The following is a 19,109-nucleotide window of genomic DNA, read 5'->3' on the forward strand; positions in this document are numbered from 1 at the left end:
CCACTACCCCCCTATTCCCTGCATGAGAGGTGCCCTCAGTCCATGGCTTTCAGCTGAGCTGTCCAGCCCTGAAAGCTCTTGGTTTAGAGCCAGTTACTATTGAATTGTCACAATACAAAGGTTGGGGAAACCATGCTGCAGCCTCTACGACCCAGATCATGTTTTGATAGCAGCTTAGAAATAAGGCACATTGAGCCCAAGCTGCAGGGAACCATTATTTCTCTTGGCTTGAAAGCTGGAAAAAGAAGGTACTGAATCACCACTGGCCTGAGGATTAAAGCCTACTAATCAGGGTGAATGCCTGCAGATTTATTCCTTTGCATGGGGGCGGGGAGCGAAAGAGAGAACAGACTCCAGCTTTCCCTCCCTGCTGTTTTTCTATGTTTTCTTCTCTAATAGATCTTTCCCTATGTTGTCATCACTCTCTTCTCTTTCCCCACAGTGTGTTCTCTACCTCCTCTCATGATTTCTCCCCATCTACATTCCCTAATTTCTACTGGACTTTTCTAGTTTAGCCCATTACACACACCCATTTCCCCTAGGATGTGGGCATTTTATCAGACACCTTTTCCAAAGGAGCAAGCAGAAGACAGATAGAAGAGGTTTGGTCCATGGGACTGTCCGGGAGCAACCCTCAAATCAAGTCTTCTGCCACCATTGTGTGAAAGGAGTTCTTCAAGACCCTGCTTAGCAGCTCCATGTTTTACCTCAGCCTCTGGCTAGGAGGTATGGCAAGGGTCAAACACCTACCAGTTACTGGAAGGAAGGCGGCCATCTTCCTCACTGCCCCGCACATCTCCAGGCTGCTGTGAGAATGGGAGGTCTCCACAACTCTACCCCTTTTCCCCTGGATTCTACTCTGAGTCCTCCTTCCCAGTCAACTTACTTATGCAGCTGCTCAGCTCCATGGTACATACATAGTGGATCATTTGCTGACTTCAAATCCCGGTCAGGAATCACCACAATTTCCATGCAAGGCATGGAAGTTAACGAAGCATGGCAGAGTGCTGTACAGATAGACACATGACTGATGCGCATTGTCAAAATGCTGCCTCAAAGCATCCCTGATTTGAATAGCCCCCCTCCCCCACACTGTGCCCCCCTCAAATAGCCCTCATATCTGGCTGCTCAGATTCGGCAGCCAGGCAATCCACCCTAGGGAAAACTTTTCACATTTAGCCTCACAAAATATTATGGAGCACGCACCAGGCTGCTATGACCATAGGAATATTTTCCTCATTTAGGTCTAACTTGCCATAAAGACAGCGCCAGTGTGTTTTTAATCTGCCAAAGGCACATTCTCTGGTCATTCTGCACCTGCTCAGCCTATTGTTGAATCGCTCCTTGCTGCTATCCAGGTTTCCTGTGTAAGGCTTCATGAGCTATGTGATTAAGGGATATGCTGGATCTTCCAGGATCACTATGGGCATTTCAACATCCCCCACTGGAATCTTCTGGTCTGGAAAGAAAGTTCCTGCTTGGAGCTTTCTGTACAGGTCAGTGCTCCTGAAGATGCGTTCGGCATGCATCTTTCCGGATCACCCCACACTGAGATCAGTGAAATGGCTACAGTGATCCACAAACACTTGCAATATCATAGAGAAGTACTCCATTCTATTGATGTACTCCATCACAAGATGGTCCAAGGCCAAAATTGGAATACACATGCAATCTATCACCCCTCCGCACTTAGGGAATCCCACTGCTGCAAAGCCATTCACTATCTCATGCACATAGCCAAGAGTCACAGTCCTTCATAGCAGGATGCGATTAATGGCTCTGCACACTTACGTTAATGCAGCCCCAATAGTCAACCTCCCAACTCCAAACTGATTTACAACCGACCAGTAGCAGTCTGCAGTCGCCAGCTTCCACACAGTGATCGCCACACACTTCTCCACGGAGAAGGCAGCTCTCATTTTGGTGTCCTTGTGCTGTGTACAGTTCCTGGAAGGTGGCTTTCTATATCCCAAACTTCTGCAGGCACTGCTCATCATCCCAGACTTGCATAGTGATCCAATCCCACCACTCATTGTTAGTTTCCCAAGCCCAAAAGCGATGGTCTACTGTATGCAACTGCTCAGTGAATGCTAAAAGTAACCTAGGGTTGTTTCTTTCCATTGCACACAGCAGGTAAGGTAACTCTGATTCCTATTCAGATTCAGAGCTCATTATAGACTGCATGACCAACCGCAATGTGCTGATAACAGTGACCACAACAGTAGACAGCAATGCGGGATTCAGCCTTTCAGACAGAGATGGTATGTGCACAGTAAAGAGAGGCACATTGAAAAATGTTGCAAAACACAGGTGGAAGTCCATGGAATGCTGGGATGGAAAGAACTGCATCATGGGACAGAGTCCAAACCCATGATGGACTGTGATCCACTCCACCTTCCTAGCTTCAGAAGGGGGTAAGTAGCACAGTGGGATAGCTACCCACAATGCACTGCTCTCACTGTCAATGCTAGAGCACCAACTGTGAAAGCACTCTGCTGACAAAAGGAGGGTTGTGTGAACATGCACAAGCGACAGAATTATACTGTTTTTTGAGTGTCAGCTTAACTTTTGTCAACAAAAGTCAGAGGAGACAAGGCCTTAAGGTGCAGTTTATCTTCCAGCTCTTTGAAGGTAATATTAGAACAATCACACATGGCCAAACATCACTGCTAACTGCTCCAAACTTGGATGCTGCACTATTCACACCTAATTGTTGGGTGACACCCATCCATCACAATATAACTTTGCATAGGAAGTTACCAAGCAATGTTATCAAGATTTAGAGAAAACCATCTAAGTAGCACGAAAAACAACAACATTTAAAAAGCTGCCACATCTCACGCTATATGAATAAATGTAAGATACTTTTAACATTGGAGAATTTTAGGTTTTGCAGATTTCTCTCCAATCTCATTACTCAAGAAAATCTGCAAGACAAATACATTGTTGGTGTGCCAATACATACAGCAGGGAATTCCACTACATATTAAACTGCTCTGCCTGCTCATCCAGGAGATCAGCCAGTCAGTCTTAACAGGGACAGTGCAAGGTTAGTCTCTTCAGTATATTTCAGTGAGTTTAGTTTTGCAGCTCCTACCACTGTCTTGATGGGACTATTTCACAGCTTTGTAAGTTGCCCTGGAAGGAAATCTCATAAGACCAGACTAAACAGAACCATTTTACTGTAAAATATAGATTAGAGGATGATGGTTAAATACCTTTCAAAAGTCTCATATTCAGCTCAGCCCTGGCTACATTATAGAGATATGTGGAAGTATCCCCTATCCCTTGTCAATACTGAAACTCAGTCAATCCACACCCTGCCATGGGAGGCTTGGACATCCAAGCCAGCAACCAAATACTTCCATCTTGGGGGGAGGGGAATGAGGGAGACAGACGCCAACTTTAAAATCATTTATTCACACACTAACAACATGTGACCCAACCCCTCCCCAAAATAAACAGTGACTATGAAAGTCTATGGAATGGCTTCAGCTTTCAGACAACATCCTCCACATAAACATGAAAGCAGAACAAAGCATACAAGGACAATGCAATGGATAAGGCAGCCAGGTCAGCAAGAGAGCTCACAATGCATCCCCAATGGAGGATTTATAAATATATATTTCTCATGTAGCAGTCAAAGAAAGATTAAAACCAAATGGCATCAACAGAAGAGCTTAACTCTTTTCTCGAATATTAGAAGTGATGCAGAAAGACACAAACGACAGCCAGCAGTTCCACCCTCCTCCCATCCTGTCCCATCCCCACTGACAGTCACAGGGAGGGAGAATTGCAGAATAGATCTGAGGAGGAAGGCAGTACAGATGGAGTCTCCTTCACCATCCTGGTCCTGCTGTGCTGCATTCCGCTCCCTTTGGGGTTTGATACAGAGCCTGTCTCAGCAGCGTTTGAAGTCTCCAAGGGCCTCTCTGTGGAGCTGGTAACAGAGGCATGGACCTCTGCTTTGAGATGAGGAAGATCATGAAGGAAGTGATGAATTAAAAACTAAAGCCTCCTTAACCAGTCTCACCAGAGACTTTAAAGCCAGTGACCCACATTCAGACCAGGATAGCTCACACCTTTCCTAAGGACTCCCAACCGCTCCACACAACTAACACACGAGCAGCCAAAGAGCTCACCTGAACCAGAGGTAGTGCTCCAATGCTCCTTTTATTCAATTTAGGGAGAGTACCACTGCAACACTGCCAGAGGCCTAGGCAAAGGCTCTTCTTCTAAAATAAAGCACCCGCTGGGTAAAGGTAACCTGAATGCTCCTTTGTTGAATGCTGCCATAGCGCAGTGCTGACCTTGAACAGAGTAAGACTGCTTAAACCAAAGCTGGAAGAGCAAGCTGGGGTAAGCTGTATATAGCATTGGTTACCCCAGTGCAGAAACATATAAGGTTTTAAATGTAGTGTCATTAAGAGTTAACTCAAGCACATCCCTTCTGTGTGTCTACACCCAAAACATGCCTTACATTTAAGAGTCTGAGTGAACATAAAAATAGACAAGTCTTTAAAATGTGTGCCACACATCCGGTGATCAGGAAAAAAAAAAAAAAAAACACTGATTGAAAACGTCAAGAAACTGATACTGCTTCTAGCCACGGCGTTCCCCCTGGCATGCCAGGCTTCCATTCACAGCCCAAGCATGAGGCACTGCTAGGCTAACAAGTATACCACACAACTGTATTTAAAGAGCTTCTATGTCAGTTCATAAACATCTTCCATTTACTATTTGGAGATTACGTGTGTGTGTGTATATATATAGATATAGATATATAGTTCTCTATGTAACACATTTCAATGAAAAGTCAACTCTGAGGATATACAGGCCAATCTAACAATGAGAAATGCAGTTTCAGTCCAACAGAAGCTTGTTTTCCCTTTCCGCATGAAAGGAGATTTAACCCCTTCTCCTCTCAAAAGCATCTTCAGGTCACGCTGTCGTACTCCACAGGGGCTATTCTTCATCAGAGGAAGAGTTCTGATCCAGAGAGTACACCATGAACATCACGTCGGGTTGCGATGGAACGCAGGGGTGGCCAGGCCTCACAATCTCAAAGCCCAAGAAACTGAATGTCTTCAGAAGTGGAGCTACCCAAGGGGAGGGAAGAGAGAGATACTGTTAACCTCAGGAATGAAATGCCTTGTTAGCTGTATTCCCCAGCACAAAGTCCAGGTGGGGAATCAATATGCACATGGGCAAACTCCACATTTTCAGGGCTGCACTGCACATCAAAAAAGGAAGTTTTAGGTGGGCTGACCTTTTAAACTCAAAGATTCGTGGTTACCTTGTCCTTTCCCTATGTCTTTTTCTTCACCTGTATCTTGTCTGTTCTTTATGCTGTATCTCCATTTCCCTCCCCCTGCTTCCTCCACTCCTTTGGGTATCTTGTCTAGAGCTCATTGAGGCAGGGACTGTCCGAGTGTACAGTGCTTAGCACAACAAGGCCAGGATCCTGACTGGGGCCTCTAGATGCCAATGCAATACACAGTTGCAGAAAATGTGGACACCAAATAGGAAGATTGGTAAAAATCACAGCAGCACCTAAGCACCTCACAATGAACTAGCCCTTATCTCCCAGGGATGCTGTGAGAAACATTTACAGATGGGCAAGTGAGGCCCAGGAAGATTAAGTGACTTGCTCAAGGTTACACAGAGTCTATGGCAGTCACAAATTCCCCAGAGCTCCAAGTCCAGTGCTCTTAGACACAAGACCATCCTACATCTATTGGTAGAATCTGTAAAGTGTAGTATACACCCTAACAAAGTGTGACCTTCTTACATCACCTATGAAAGCAGTGGGTGTCGTACAAGAAATCCTTTTATCCTCTGCAGAAGGGGCATTGGGTCAGTCCCTGATCATTTTATCTCACATACTTAATATGTAACAAGGACAAGCCTCCCAACATCCGTTGTGGACTTTGTAAGCCACACATTCAATGCTAACAAATTCAGGTGTGCAGTGTTGTTGTAGTCATGTTGTTCCCAGGGTAACAAAGAGACAAGGTGGTGAGGTAATATATTTTATTGGATCAGCTTCTGTTACCCCACCCAACTTGTGTCTAACTTGCTTCTTCCAGCTGCCTGTAAGACACTATTGTGGACTCACTCCACACCACTAGGTACAATATTATTTGTAGACTAGACTTAATTGGGAGTCTGAATACATCTTCCCTGGCAGATGCAAATTTGAGCTGGGGAGCAATGGCATGAACTGTCAGTGCCAAAGGATTACATAAAAATAAGCTTAACCAGCCAACAGCATTCTTGCGGGGATGTGGGCACTTAACACACACTTGGTGGGCTTGACCATGGTGAAAGCCTTTGGGCCCAGATGATGAAGGTCACACTCACTCAGTAGCAGTTAGGGACTAATGATGGCAGCCAGTGCTAGAAGGGAGAGGGGAAGAGAACAAGGAAGTGTCCACTCATTGTGGCAGATTTGTTCTGTGTACTGAAGTATTTAGCAACTGGAATGTGAGCTCCAGATCATGAGGAAGAAAGGGTTTGAACACTGACAGTCAATTGTTTCAGCAGCAGGTAAGAAATTTCACTGCAAGGTAAAGTAATTTTAGTTGCCTTTGTACACATCTCCCAGAAACCAGCTATTACTGGCTGCCACAGTGGGTAACTCAAGTGTGCTGCCAGCTTTCTATTCATGAGAACAAAAATTTCTCACTTCCAGAAAGACACTGTCCAGCTAACCGATTTTTAAAAATATTTTCCTGTGTTTAGTGCAAGTGAGGAGCTCCTACCGATCTGAAGATAAAACAGTGATGCATGAAGACACAGAATAATCCTTTTTTTGAGAAGCAGAGGGCTAACATTAGATCCGTAAGAAGAATTTTGTTGCATCTATTAATCACTTCTACCATCACAAGGTTGTTTGATTACCAGATATTCACTCACATCTTGTCAAATTTAATACTGGCTTATTCATAACCTTGTGCTTTGCCATAAATTCCCTCAGGCTTCCTTGTTCTAATCACCTATCTGATACATCTATCTTTAGATACTAGCATATCCCTCTTAAGTCATGAGCACCTACAGGCAGGATAAGTATTACCCACAGGTCTGGAAGAAAACAGAAGTGCTGGGAGATCAACTGGTCAAACATCTGCTCAGAAACGATGAAAGGGATCAACACCAGGGCACAGAGCCAGGCGCAACCATCACTAAAAGTGTTTTAGTTCCCCCGTGGGGTAGGACAGCCACCCCACTACAAATCATGTGAACCTTGCAGTTTCATTTCTTGCTGAGAGGAAACATTAAATGAGTCCTGACTAAAGATATTAGAGATCCTGCATTGCTACTGAAGTAGTAGGGAAAGGGCACTTCTCTGCATGGCAGCCTTACTGTCCAACAGCTCAATTCCTACTGATGCAAGTTACTTTGGACATCCAGCCACAGAGACGTCCAATATCCCTTCTTTACAAGCAATAATCAGGCATTCATATAAGTCAACCAAAATAATTTCTGACTGGGCAAGTAATTTGCAAGAAAGCTAATTATGACAGTGCTTGTTGTGCAGAGATCAAAACAGGAAACTTCCTACCGGCGGAAGTGGCCTGGTGAAGCCCTGCAAAGGACAGTACTCTGCAGAGCAACAGCTGCTTCACTCTATTCTGAGGGAGGAAAAAACCACACAGAGGCGAAAGTTCTCACCTCTGTCTTCTCTACTTTTTCTGAAGCAAATAAAGACGTAGTTTGCTTTCATTTTCTCTTCAGCAAATTCCAACAGCGCTAGCAATCTGTCAGGGAGGAGGAAAGGGCACATTAGTTACACCAAGCGATCAGTCCCAAGGAAGTGGCTGGGCGCTGTCAGCCTGACTTATGAGGAGGAATTGCTAAGGTGTTCTGAGGCACAAGAGATGCATCCACACTGACACATGGGAATTATGCACTTTGGTTAACACTGGAGGAAGAAATCTTGCAACAAAGCCCTGTTGAGGCAGGGCCTGTCTTTTTGTTGTTTTATTGCCCCTAGCTTAATGGGGTCCTGAGCCATAACTAGTCACCACAGTAATACACGTTAATAATATATGAGTCACTGAGTGAGTCTTCCAGCCGTTTCATTGCACATGAGGAAAGTGTTCAAGAATTTCCTTGGCACTAGACAGGGTGAGCTCTCCCACATTCATGCCAGTGCGCTAGGCATGGATATCTGTCCCACCATAACAACTGCTGAAGTCTGGGAGGTAGGCCTGATCTACATTGAAAAGTTGCATCAGCAAAGGTACCTCAGTCAGAGGGGTGAAAAAAAGCCAGCCCCTGACTGATGCAGCTATGCCAATCCCGCCCTGCCCATCCCCGGTGGACACAGCTGTGTCCATGGAAGAGGACATAGCTAACTTCATTCATGGAACTGGTGTTTCTACACCAACAGGAAAAGCCTTCTGTCCGGTGTAGGCTGCCTCTATGCTACGAGGGTTTGCCAGCACAGACATGCTGACATGGTTCAGACATGCCTTTAGTCTGAGCTGGCAGAGAAATGGTTGGTAACCAAGAGCTCCGTATTTCAGAAGCAACAGTTCATAAAATGCTATTGATCTAACCTGTGCCCCACTTAACCTTTAAATGATTTGTTACGTTTCCCTTATAAAAAAGGAGGGGGGAGGAAGGGAAGGAGGCAAAGAGGAAAAATTGCCTAGGTGAGCCAGTGAGAATTTTTGCATATTGTTTCACAGAACAGGTCTCCTGCTCATGATGCAATTTTCCATCAATGCATCATGGCGAGGTGGCAGAAAACATCTGAAATATTTTCTACCAACTAGTAAAACATAAATTGCACTGATCCCAAGTACCACACCCCACTGATCAGTTTAGTCTGGGCTCTACCACCAGTCACTGACCTGAGACTTGAGTACAGTACCACAAGAACATTTACTAATAGGAATTTCAAGACCTAATTAAACAGCAGCCAGCAAGATTGGAGAACACCTAGGGATTGGAAGGGATTTTGTTAATATGATAATCATCGATTTTAATTATAACTTCCAAGGCTTATTTTACCTAACTAAAAATAATCTGTTACGAAATTGTGGTGACTTGGGCAGACAAATACCCTCAGAGAAGAATCAGTGCCTGGGGGAGTTGGGAGAGCTGGAATATTTATGAACTACAGAAAAATACAAGGATTTCTCCAGATCCTGTTTGTGCAATATGAAGTACAGTGCAGGTGTACACTGAATATTCTGCTAGCGTGTGTACCAACATATTTAGGTACCATATGAAGTTGGATCAAATTTTTAAAGGCACACAAATCTACATTTGGGATCAAACAAAAGAAGTGGAAAGGCAAATGACTATGGAAGGATATAGAGGTGAAAGGGAGATCCTGACATGTTGCCTGATAAGGGCCCAATGAAATTTACACACAACATTTATAATTAATCTGTGTTGTCCACTTCAACATGAAGTTATGGGATCTCAGAGTTCAGAGATACTTTAAAGGGTTCTGGGATGGCTACAGGAGAACAGACAGCTCCACTAAGAGCAGGCTAACTCAAACTGATGACAAAGGAAAATTATGCTTTGGAACAATGTAATTATCTGTAGGGAAATAAAAATGCTCACCCCCAAAAGCTTGTCTAATTGGTCAAGAGAAAAATTTGAGGAGATAACCCCTTCTCCATAAGCATTTAGTCACCAGCCCTTGCTAGAGGCAGATTACCAGAGCAAGATCACTACTGGTCTGACCTGGAATGGGAAATACTATGTACCAAATAATCACGTTGACCCTTTACACTATTTGAATTCTTATGCTAAAAAGGAGAAGGGCAAATGTCTCTTGATCCCCAGGGGGGAAGAAAAAAAATACACACAGAACCACAAAAATACGGAAGCTTTGGTGTAGAAGGGAATAATGGAATATTTATATTTACAATCTAAGAATGGAGGTATAGAATAAATCCCTTCCCCCTTTATCCTGTCAAAGCAATCCCCCATGTCACATTGGCTACAAGCCATACCTTCTTCCACAGGCAGTTAACCCTGCATATGGCACTCACACAGCTTTAGGATCTTACCCTTCTTTGCTCCCGTCAGCTAATAAGCCATCAGGGATTTCCACAAAAAGGCTCTGATTGGAAAGCACTGCATCCCAGGAGGAGATCTTCACTTCCGTAATCTTGTACTGGAAGTGGACAATGTGAGGTTTCCCTTCATGCACTGGGACATCTTGGTTAACAGTGAGCTTCTCGTCCTTCAGATTTTGATGGGGGGAAAAAAAGGAAGAGTGAAATACAGTCTGAGCTACTAAAATAAATTCAGTTATTTCAATGTCCTTCAACACTAGGTAATGTCGGTGCCACCTGTGGGGTTCCATTTAGGAAAAAATACCTATGATTTAGAACAGTTTTACAAGCCATAGCCTGATTTGAAAATTTGTGTTAGTGCAATTTTAAATTAACATTTATAATGAACTAAAATAGAAATGCTTTTTTGGAACTGACTGAATGGGTCTTGCTTAAATTTTACAAATTGCTACAGAACAAAGAACAAAATACTAAAACTGTTTGGCTCCAAATTCTTTCCAGACAGGATTCCTTCCCCCCCCCACAAGACTTCACCACTCCCTTTAACTCTAAAAATAAAGGCCTGACATGCTAGTACCCACCTGTGAGAACAGACACCCAGGATTACTAGTCACATTGAGACATTAAGGCCAAAGAGTTCTAAGGATCTACATTCATCTAGCACAGTGTAAGTAAGTTAATTAATTTGCCAAACTCCTTGGTAAACATGTGCTTAGTCCTAACTACAGAGAATTTGCTAGAAGATTCGAGTCTTCCACTGAAAAGTTGTATTAGCTATGATTGCGTGTGCCCAGACCATGACCAATCAAACATACGAGAGATCAATACTTTAGCTATGTTTAAAGCTCTCCTAGACACTTTAAAGCCTAAAAACACCTATCCAATGCTTTTGTAGAATATTCTATTTTCAATCTAGCCTAAAATATGAACTTCAGAAAGATGAACATTTAATAAAGGGTTTTTTCTACTCCTAAGAAATGCGAAGTAAAACGTGAAATTTTAATTAGGAAAGAATAATTAAAAACTCAAACAGATACAAAACAGTCACTTTGGCAACTGACGCCTATAAATAGGTAAAGAACATGCAACTAAAAATCCACTATTTTTAGGGTGTTTTTTTTTTTAAAACATTGTCTGATCCTAGAGTAGACAGTGTGTTGTCATACCATAACGATCACCGTAAAGAGAACTCAAGTTTCCTCATTCAAATTCCCTCCAGTTCAATTATAACTTGTTTTGCTGATACCACGTGTTCAGAATTACATGCGTGAACAGCAGTAACGCCATTTCATTCCACAACAGGTTACACTGACCAATCTGTACAATTAACTATGTCCCAGAGAACACAGCTGTCTTCAGTTCCAATACTCACTTAGTAGTACAGGGTATCCACTAAGGTCTGACCAGTTCTGTGCCTAATGGCATTCCAAAGCATTTGCCCAAAGTCAGATTTACAGCTCCTAAATCTGAAGCTATTGCAGCCACTAGCCAATTCCAGTGCACATGGATCTGGTGGTCTCTCTTTGTTGGGGTTCTCTGAATTCATGTTCTTGCATAAAACATGAGTGAATGAACTCAAGAGCATTTCCCAGAACTTACTGCCAAAGCAGGAGGCATCAAATGAGTATTAAACAGCAGACAGAAGTCTTTAGCAGTCAAATTGAACTGAAGTGGTAATGAAAGGCAGGCTATCAGAACTCATGTTTAGTGACGTCTCACTGACAAAGATGTCAGGTCAGAAACACTATTTGGATGCATTCTACATTTCAAATGTATGTCCAAAAAGATGCCATTTCAAATATATCAGCTGCCAGTTACAGTTGTAAACAAAATGAATAACAGAATTTTAATTATTAATGGCCTATTTGTCTTAAGGACTTTCCTGCGGCTGAAAATTGACATTCATGGTTCCTCTCTATTACAGTTATAGTTACTGTAGCATGAAAGAGATGACAGTATTGCTTTCTTTGGATTTTGCTTAAGAAAAATCTCTGGGGAAACACCAAGAACAGCTTAAGTCATCCAAGACTAATGAAGTCAGAGATGCCAACAAGTAGAAAGACAGCATCAGTTTTGAAAGTGAGGCTATGGCAAGGCCTGGGAACACTGCATTGCTAAAAGACTCCTGCTAGCTGATCCAGGAGAACTGACTGGCTAGAAGGAAACAGCATCCAGCACTCCTCAACCAGAAGGTAGCATGCCTGGGAAGAACATTTGTGATACCACCCCTTACAAGAAAGAAAGGCTTTTATGAAGAGGAATGTTTCAATGGCAGGTTCTGTTCACCCTACAGCACGTTGGACTCACGTTCATCAGTGAGGTTCTACAACACAGCAGTGCTGCTTTCTACAGCACACTGAAACTCCTGGTGGTAGTGGGTCAAAAGTGGATTTTTTACTGAGTTACATATGTAATGATTATATTAATCACTTCCACTAGTCCTCAGGTTATTTTGATACTAACTTCAAAAACTCGCTTTGAGTCTTCGGTTTTACTCTGCCTTGCATTCTCAGCTTCAAACAGTTGCTTCGTGTGGACAATGCAGATGCGCTAGAAATCAGTGGGGAAGCTGGAGTTTTGACAAGTGAGCAGAGGGGCAGCTGGGGCTTTGGCCACTGGGAAGAGATGGGCATCTGTTTGGGGTTTTATTTAATGAAATTTATTTTGAAAGTGTTCCCACCTGAAGCATGTACACATGAACAACATTTAATAAAAAAATTGGAAGCAGTCTGCAAAGTAGGAAATCCTCCCAAGCTGTCACCCCACCTAATACTTTCCTAGCAAAAGACTGGGGGAAAGCGCTAGTTTTGCGACATGATTGAATGGTCAGCAAATTTGGGTTCTGAAAGACCCTCCTCTCCAAACTGTCTCAAGAACCCTCCCAACTAAGCCAGCTGACTCCACCCAAGTGCCTCAGCTGCTCTCAACTGATTCTCCTCACGTAAGAGATGGTCTCTGAGGGACTTAACCTGTATAACCCTAAATGGCTTAAAACCAACACTGTACTGTACCCAAACATTAACGGGAAGCTGTGTTGATTATGGAATACAGGCGTCACATGCGGTTTTCAAGCACCATCAAGAAAGCAAGCAGCTGATGGATTCATGTTAGTGCACAGCACCATCTGGAGCACATGATAGTGATCCAGTCTGGCAGTGACAAGGCATGGATTACCCTGGAGAGGTCCCACAACCACAAGGAATGGTCCTGGCCAAGGGTAGAAGGTAAAAAGCATTCTCAGCTAGTGAAGCTATTTTAAGCACCCAGGAGACAGAGGAATATTGGGGAATTCGGGAAGGTATCTTTCTCATCTCCCTTGCGCACAGGAGGAGATCGGATATTCAGTTTGTTTTTTAAATGGGAATTCAACTCCGTTCCCACCCAGCAACTCTCAACAGCAACCAGCTGCTCCATGGTCCCCAACCCTAATCACTTCTTCAACCCAACTGTCAGATAACCACTGTAGCCGCACTTTTCTAAATAATCAGCTTTAAAATAGGATGGCACTGAAGTCATCATTAGGTTTCTGAGTCAACAATCCTTGGAGACAAATAGTGCCACTCACAGCTCTCAGGGTTATTGCTTCAGTTTGTCCAGTTACAGGCTCAGGAAGACAAAAACATTGCAAACGTGACTGATGGATATTATCTGTGCAACCCCAATGGCTAAAATCTCATCTGGAAAAGCATTTAGAATCTGCAGCCAACTTCTAATTTAGGGGGCAGACTCTAGGGATAAATCTGCTGCTGAATCACGGAAGGAGGAGGGGGAGGGGAAGGGGAAAAAAAAAAAAAAAAGACTCCCATACAGACTTATGCCCCCTCACTCCCTGATGGTATCAATGGATGATAGTGTAGAGTTAGAAAAGCAAACTTCGAGACCATTCAGTCAATCAACAAAGCGCATAGTTCTCGGAAGATGTAACTTGAAGTGAAAAAACCCACTGCCAATATCATAATTTATGCTGAAATCTTATTTTTAAAATGTCAGATTACTTCACCAAATCAGTACTAGAACTCCCACCTGCTGCTGATTCATTTTATTCTATTAGCCAGACCTAATACAGCGCACACGGCAATGCAACAGGAACACTGCTACAGACGAACACCATCTTGTGAAAACAGCCATTATAAAAAAAAAAGTATTATGAGTAGCATGCATCTATTCTAGCCAATAAGCCCACATTACAGTGGCAACTATGCGGTTGACAACCAATTTTAAGTGCTAATATAGTTTAGAACCAACGAGGACTGGGATATTCTCCACCTCCACATAACTACGGAAGCCAAACTATGGTTCAGACTAATCTCCCCGGTAGCCAAGTTTTAACAGTTGCCAGAAAAAAAAACTGTCTGCATTCCTCAGCATGCCTGTGCTAGCCACCGTTCAGATGTCTTGCTAGCACAGTTTCAACCAAAGAATGGCCCAGGCCTAAGTGTTACAGTAAGGTGGATGCTACAGCTATAACGCAACTGCACTGAGCCTTTGTTTACAGATGGATTTGAGGAGTGTCAGCCTCAAGTTTACATCCTGACTAGTCAGCTTCTGCTCTAAGATGGTATTAAGATCAGATCACCGGTGTTTGATTCTATTAAAACTCAGAGGATTGTACTTGTTTATAATGTCCAATGCTGGATTAGGTAGCCTCTCACATCTAATCAGACTGTTTTGGGTTTGCTAACTTGAGCAAGAGAAGTTGCCATCTGTTCTGAACGCACAAAACACAGAATAGCAGTGCTGAAAAATGGGTTGACTTTTCCTGTGGGGAACAGGTTTATTCATTAGGTATGAAGGGAGCTTGCATGGTTCCGCACACTCACTGTATTTACTATAGCTTCAAACCATCAACCTTAACAAAACTACTGGGGGTAACAGCTGTTGTGGCCAAGCCAGGTTATAACAGCTGGGACAGAGTCAGTTTTAAAAGTCATGCCTTAGCCCAAGGATAATCCTGAGCTACAGAAGTGTATTTTTAAAAAGAGATCATTAAAACTGTTTGGCTCTATGCATACTAGCCAATCAGATTCCTCAATAGGAGGTATACACAGTACTTTCATGGTGCTCTTGTTTCTGTAGCGCAGAAAGGGCCTTAGTTTCAGGAAGATCTTCTGTTTCCACTGTTATGCTTGAGGGTGAGATTAAAAAAAAGAAGACGACACAGAATGTTTCAGAAGGCAAAAAACTAGGACCAGGAAGGGAGAAAGCAGTGGGCTGGGACTGACAGATTGAAAAGGGAGGTCTATATATGCATCTACACAGAAAGGATGGCAGAGTGTTACAGGATAGGGGAAAAGCTGCCCGTATCTGTCCTGTCCTTTCTGCTCGGAGTAGATATGCATGTGTGAGGGTTCTCCCTCCCCCCAAACCTCATCACAGCTACTTAAGTTTCTTTCCTGCCAAAGAACCCCTATCCCCACACTCTATTGGAATAAACTGGGCCAGGTTATGACAATAGAGCAGCGTAACTACATGGATTAACCTTGGGCCTAATTCCCAAACAATTGGGGGAAACAAGTTTTATACAAGCCCTCTCTCAGGTGGCTGTTTCTTTATCGATGTATATTGAAATACAATTAAACCACTATCTCCCCAGCTCAAAAACATGGAGTCGGGAAGAAAAGTCGGTTTCCAGGAATGGGAAGCAGATCAGGAGACTTCTGAAATCTGCTCAAAGAAGTTCTATTTATGACCTAAAGTTTGGTTTCAGGTCAACTCAGCAGGATACATGCAAATGAGCGTTAGAGGAGAAGGTGTCAAGATAGTGACGTTTTTAAAGACAAAACCTTTACCTCATGTTATTACAGTCTTGAACTAAATCTCTCAGATTAGACGCTCAAGGACAAATTTCCATTTTAGTGAAAATTTACTGTGCACGAGACATCTAATCTGGTTATATTTCTTAATTAATCCAAGAGGAACAGCAGGAAGGACCATGTGTACTGACAGTTTATTGGGGAAAAAGGATGTTATGATCCACCAGAGCCAAATGACTTGAGAACCCCATGTGTGCAGTTTCCTCTTGGCATGTACAGCACCCGCAGCCTCCTGCCAAGTTTACCCACCCAGAGCACGTACTTCAGCACAAGTCCCTGTCTGCAATACAATACCAGCTCTGACCACAGACTATGTTGTGCAGTAAAGCTCTCTTAATTGAAGAGCTGAATCTTTTAAGTTTCTTAACATAAAAAATGGCAATAAAGAAAGGCAACCCAACCCGTTCAATTTATAATACTGCTGGAAACAAATACCATGTGTTTAATATTCTAGTCTCAAATGGGGGGGGGGGGGGAGGGAGGGAGACAGATTCTAAGGAACAGATGCCCAGGATCAGAAGTTAACATTTCATTTACAGCTGCTTTGCACCAAACCAGGTGCCATACTGGAATAAATTATGTTAATAAGGAATTACTTGCTTTCAATGGAGGCCCTGTGACAACCCATAGGGGCAAAGATTAAATGGATTTTTGCCAACAGCACCCAAGGAATTAAACTTAATACAGGTACAAGAACTAGGGGTCACCAAATGAAATTAATAGGGAGCAAGTTTAAAACAAACAAAAGGAAGTATTTTTTCCACACAATGCAGTCAACCTGTGGAACTCTTTGCCAGAGGATGTCGTGAAGGCCAAGACCATAACACAGTTCAAAAAAGAACTAGGTAAGTTCATGGAGGATAGGTCCATTGATTAGCCAGGATGGGCAGGAATGATGTCCCTAGCCTCTGTTCGCCAGAAGCTGGGATTGGGCAACAGGGGATGATGAATCACTTGATGATTACCTGTTCTGTTCATTCCTTCTGGGCACCTGGCATTGGCCACTGTCGGAAGACAGGATCCTGGGCTAGATGGCCCTTTGGTCTGACCCAGTATGCCGGTTTTTATGTTATTTGGGACACTGTATTCTTAGACAGCAATTAATGCCAACACCCCTGCTGGAAATCTTTTCAGTGTCAGTGGTAGGCGAGAGCAATTCTAAACGAGAGGCCCCCCAAAGCCATTATATTTTTCAAAAGTGTCTTCTCCAGAGGGGACTTCATTCCAAGTGATTGTGTCAGTGGAATACACAAAAAAACTTGAGTCAGATTAGTGAATGAATGACAATGAGGTTGGCGAAGTGAACGCTCTTCAGAGCCCCCGATCTCTACCCATTGTTTTCTAGGTGACTCAAGAATTCCTCCAAAGTCCACTACTGATGCCCTACCATTTTTCTCTTCCTCTCTCCAAACTGATATCAACTGTTACTCTTATGTTAACTATTTAAAGGTAGCTGCAATAGACATGGCCCACAGGAATCACTCATACCACTGGATTAATAATCCTAGCAAGGATTATGTTGCCTTCTCTGCAAGTACCAAAGGGCTATATAGCGTACCAAAGCTGACATTTATAGCACAGCACAGTGTTTAAACCACAAAAAACTCCTCCTGCCAGAACAAAAAAGAAAAAACTAAAAAGTTCACTGTGCTCAAATTAAAAGAAAAGTCATCCCCAAAATAGGTCAGATAAAATGACTGAAGTGTCTTATACTCTCAAAGATTCCAGCAGGATATTTTTGTGACTGTGACGCTACAGGGCCTATTCCCTCCCACCCCCCCAGTCAAAGTAGATGTTGCCTAAAGAGTGCACAGTTAAATATCTGTCTAGCACAAAGGACAAATCAAACATTTCTGAATTGGTAGGCACAACATGCCATCAGGGTTCCAATCACTAACAGATCCTTACTCCTTGGGCTGATGGGAGAGGTCTTGTGGCAGATTATCCCATGAAGGAGAAACATTTGTCACTCAAAGATAACCCCATTAAACTATTAAGGAGTGTGCTACTGATGGACTTTGTAGGAAGAGACAGACAATTCTCAATGGCTGGAAGCTGAAGGGAAAAAAACAGAACTGAGGGCAAAAAACAAAGAAAGGTACAGACGGATTTATGGCTGGACGGGACCTTGAGAGGTCATAAAGTTCAGTCCCCTATACTGAGGCAGGACCATGTATTGTAAACCTAGACCATCCTTGACTGGGTTTTGTCTATCCTGTTTAGAAACTTCCAGTGAAGGGGATTCCACAATCCCCTTTGGGAGCCTAATCCAGGATTTAACTATTCTTATTATTCAAAAATTTTCCCTCGTATCTAACCTAAAAATCTTGCTTGCTGCAGATGAAGCCCATTACTTCCTGTCCTACTTTCAGTGGACATGGAGAACAATTGTTTACACTCCTCTTTATAACAGTCCTTAACATATTTAAAGGCTTATTGGGTCCCACCTTGGTACGCTTTTCTCAAGACTAAACATGCCCAGTTTTTTCAGCCTCTCTCGATAGTCCAGAAGAGAGCAACAAAAATGATAAAAAGTTTAGAAAACCTGACCTATCTCCAATTAGTCCACATCTTTCCACTGGACACAGTACTTCATTTGAGGCCTCACCAGTGCTGAGTACAGTGGGACAGCTACCTCCTATGTCTTGCATTGAACACTCTTGTTAATACATGCCAGAATGATATTAGCCTTTTTCACAACTGTAACACATTGCTGACCCATTCAATTTGTGGCCCACTATAACACCCACGTCCTTTTCAGCAGTACTACAACCTAGCGAGTATTTCCCAATTTGTAGTTGCGCATTTGATTCTTTGTTTCCAAGTACTGTACTTTGCACTTGTTTTTACTGAATTTCCATCTTGCTGATTTCAGACCAATTCATCAGGGTCCTTTTGAATTCTAATCCTGTCCTCCGAAGTGCCTGTAACTCCTCCCAGCTCACTGTCATCTGCAGACTTTCTAAGCACACTCTCCACTTCATTATCTAAGGCAATAATGAAACCTCTGACTAGTACCAGACCCACGACTGCCCCCTGAGGGACCCCACTAGATATTATCCCCCAATTTGGTAGCATACTGTGAGTATGGTCTTTCCAAGCAGTAGTGCACCTACCTTATAGTAATTAAATCTAGACCACAATTCCTTAGTTTGCTTATGAGAATGTCATGTGGGACTGGGTCAAAAGCCTAACTAAAATCAAGATATATCACATCTACTGCTTCCCCCCATCCACTAGGCCAGTAACC

The 19,109-nt window shown here is 43.0% G+C and overlaps 1 protein-coding gene across 1 annotated transcript in view; it reads right to left on the minus strand.

The window, feature by feature from the left end:
* Window positions 1-3,399: 3,399 nt before the first annotated feature.
* Window positions 3,400-19,109, minus strand: part of OAZ2 (ornithine decarboxylase antizyme 2) — a gene marked incomplete at its 5' end in the record, with an annotated part of 28,258 nt that continues 12,548 nt past the window's right edge. The window contains 3 exon segments of the mRNA XM_084640357.1: window positions 3,400-5,099; window positions 7,675-7,760; window positions 10,038-10,213. Of these exon segments, the coding sequence (XP_084496483.1) occupies window positions 4,966-5,099; window positions 7,675-7,760; window positions 10,038-10,213 (396 nt within the window). The 3' untranslated portion in view covers window positions 3,400-4,965.

The sequence above is a fragment of the Lepidochelys olivacea genome (genome assembly GCF_965140295.1).
Source record: "Lepidochelys olivacea isolate rLepOli2 genome assembly, chromosome: 10".
Lineage (NCBI taxonomy): Eukaryota > Metazoa > Chordata > Testudines > Cheloniidae > Lepidochelys > Lepidochelys olivacea.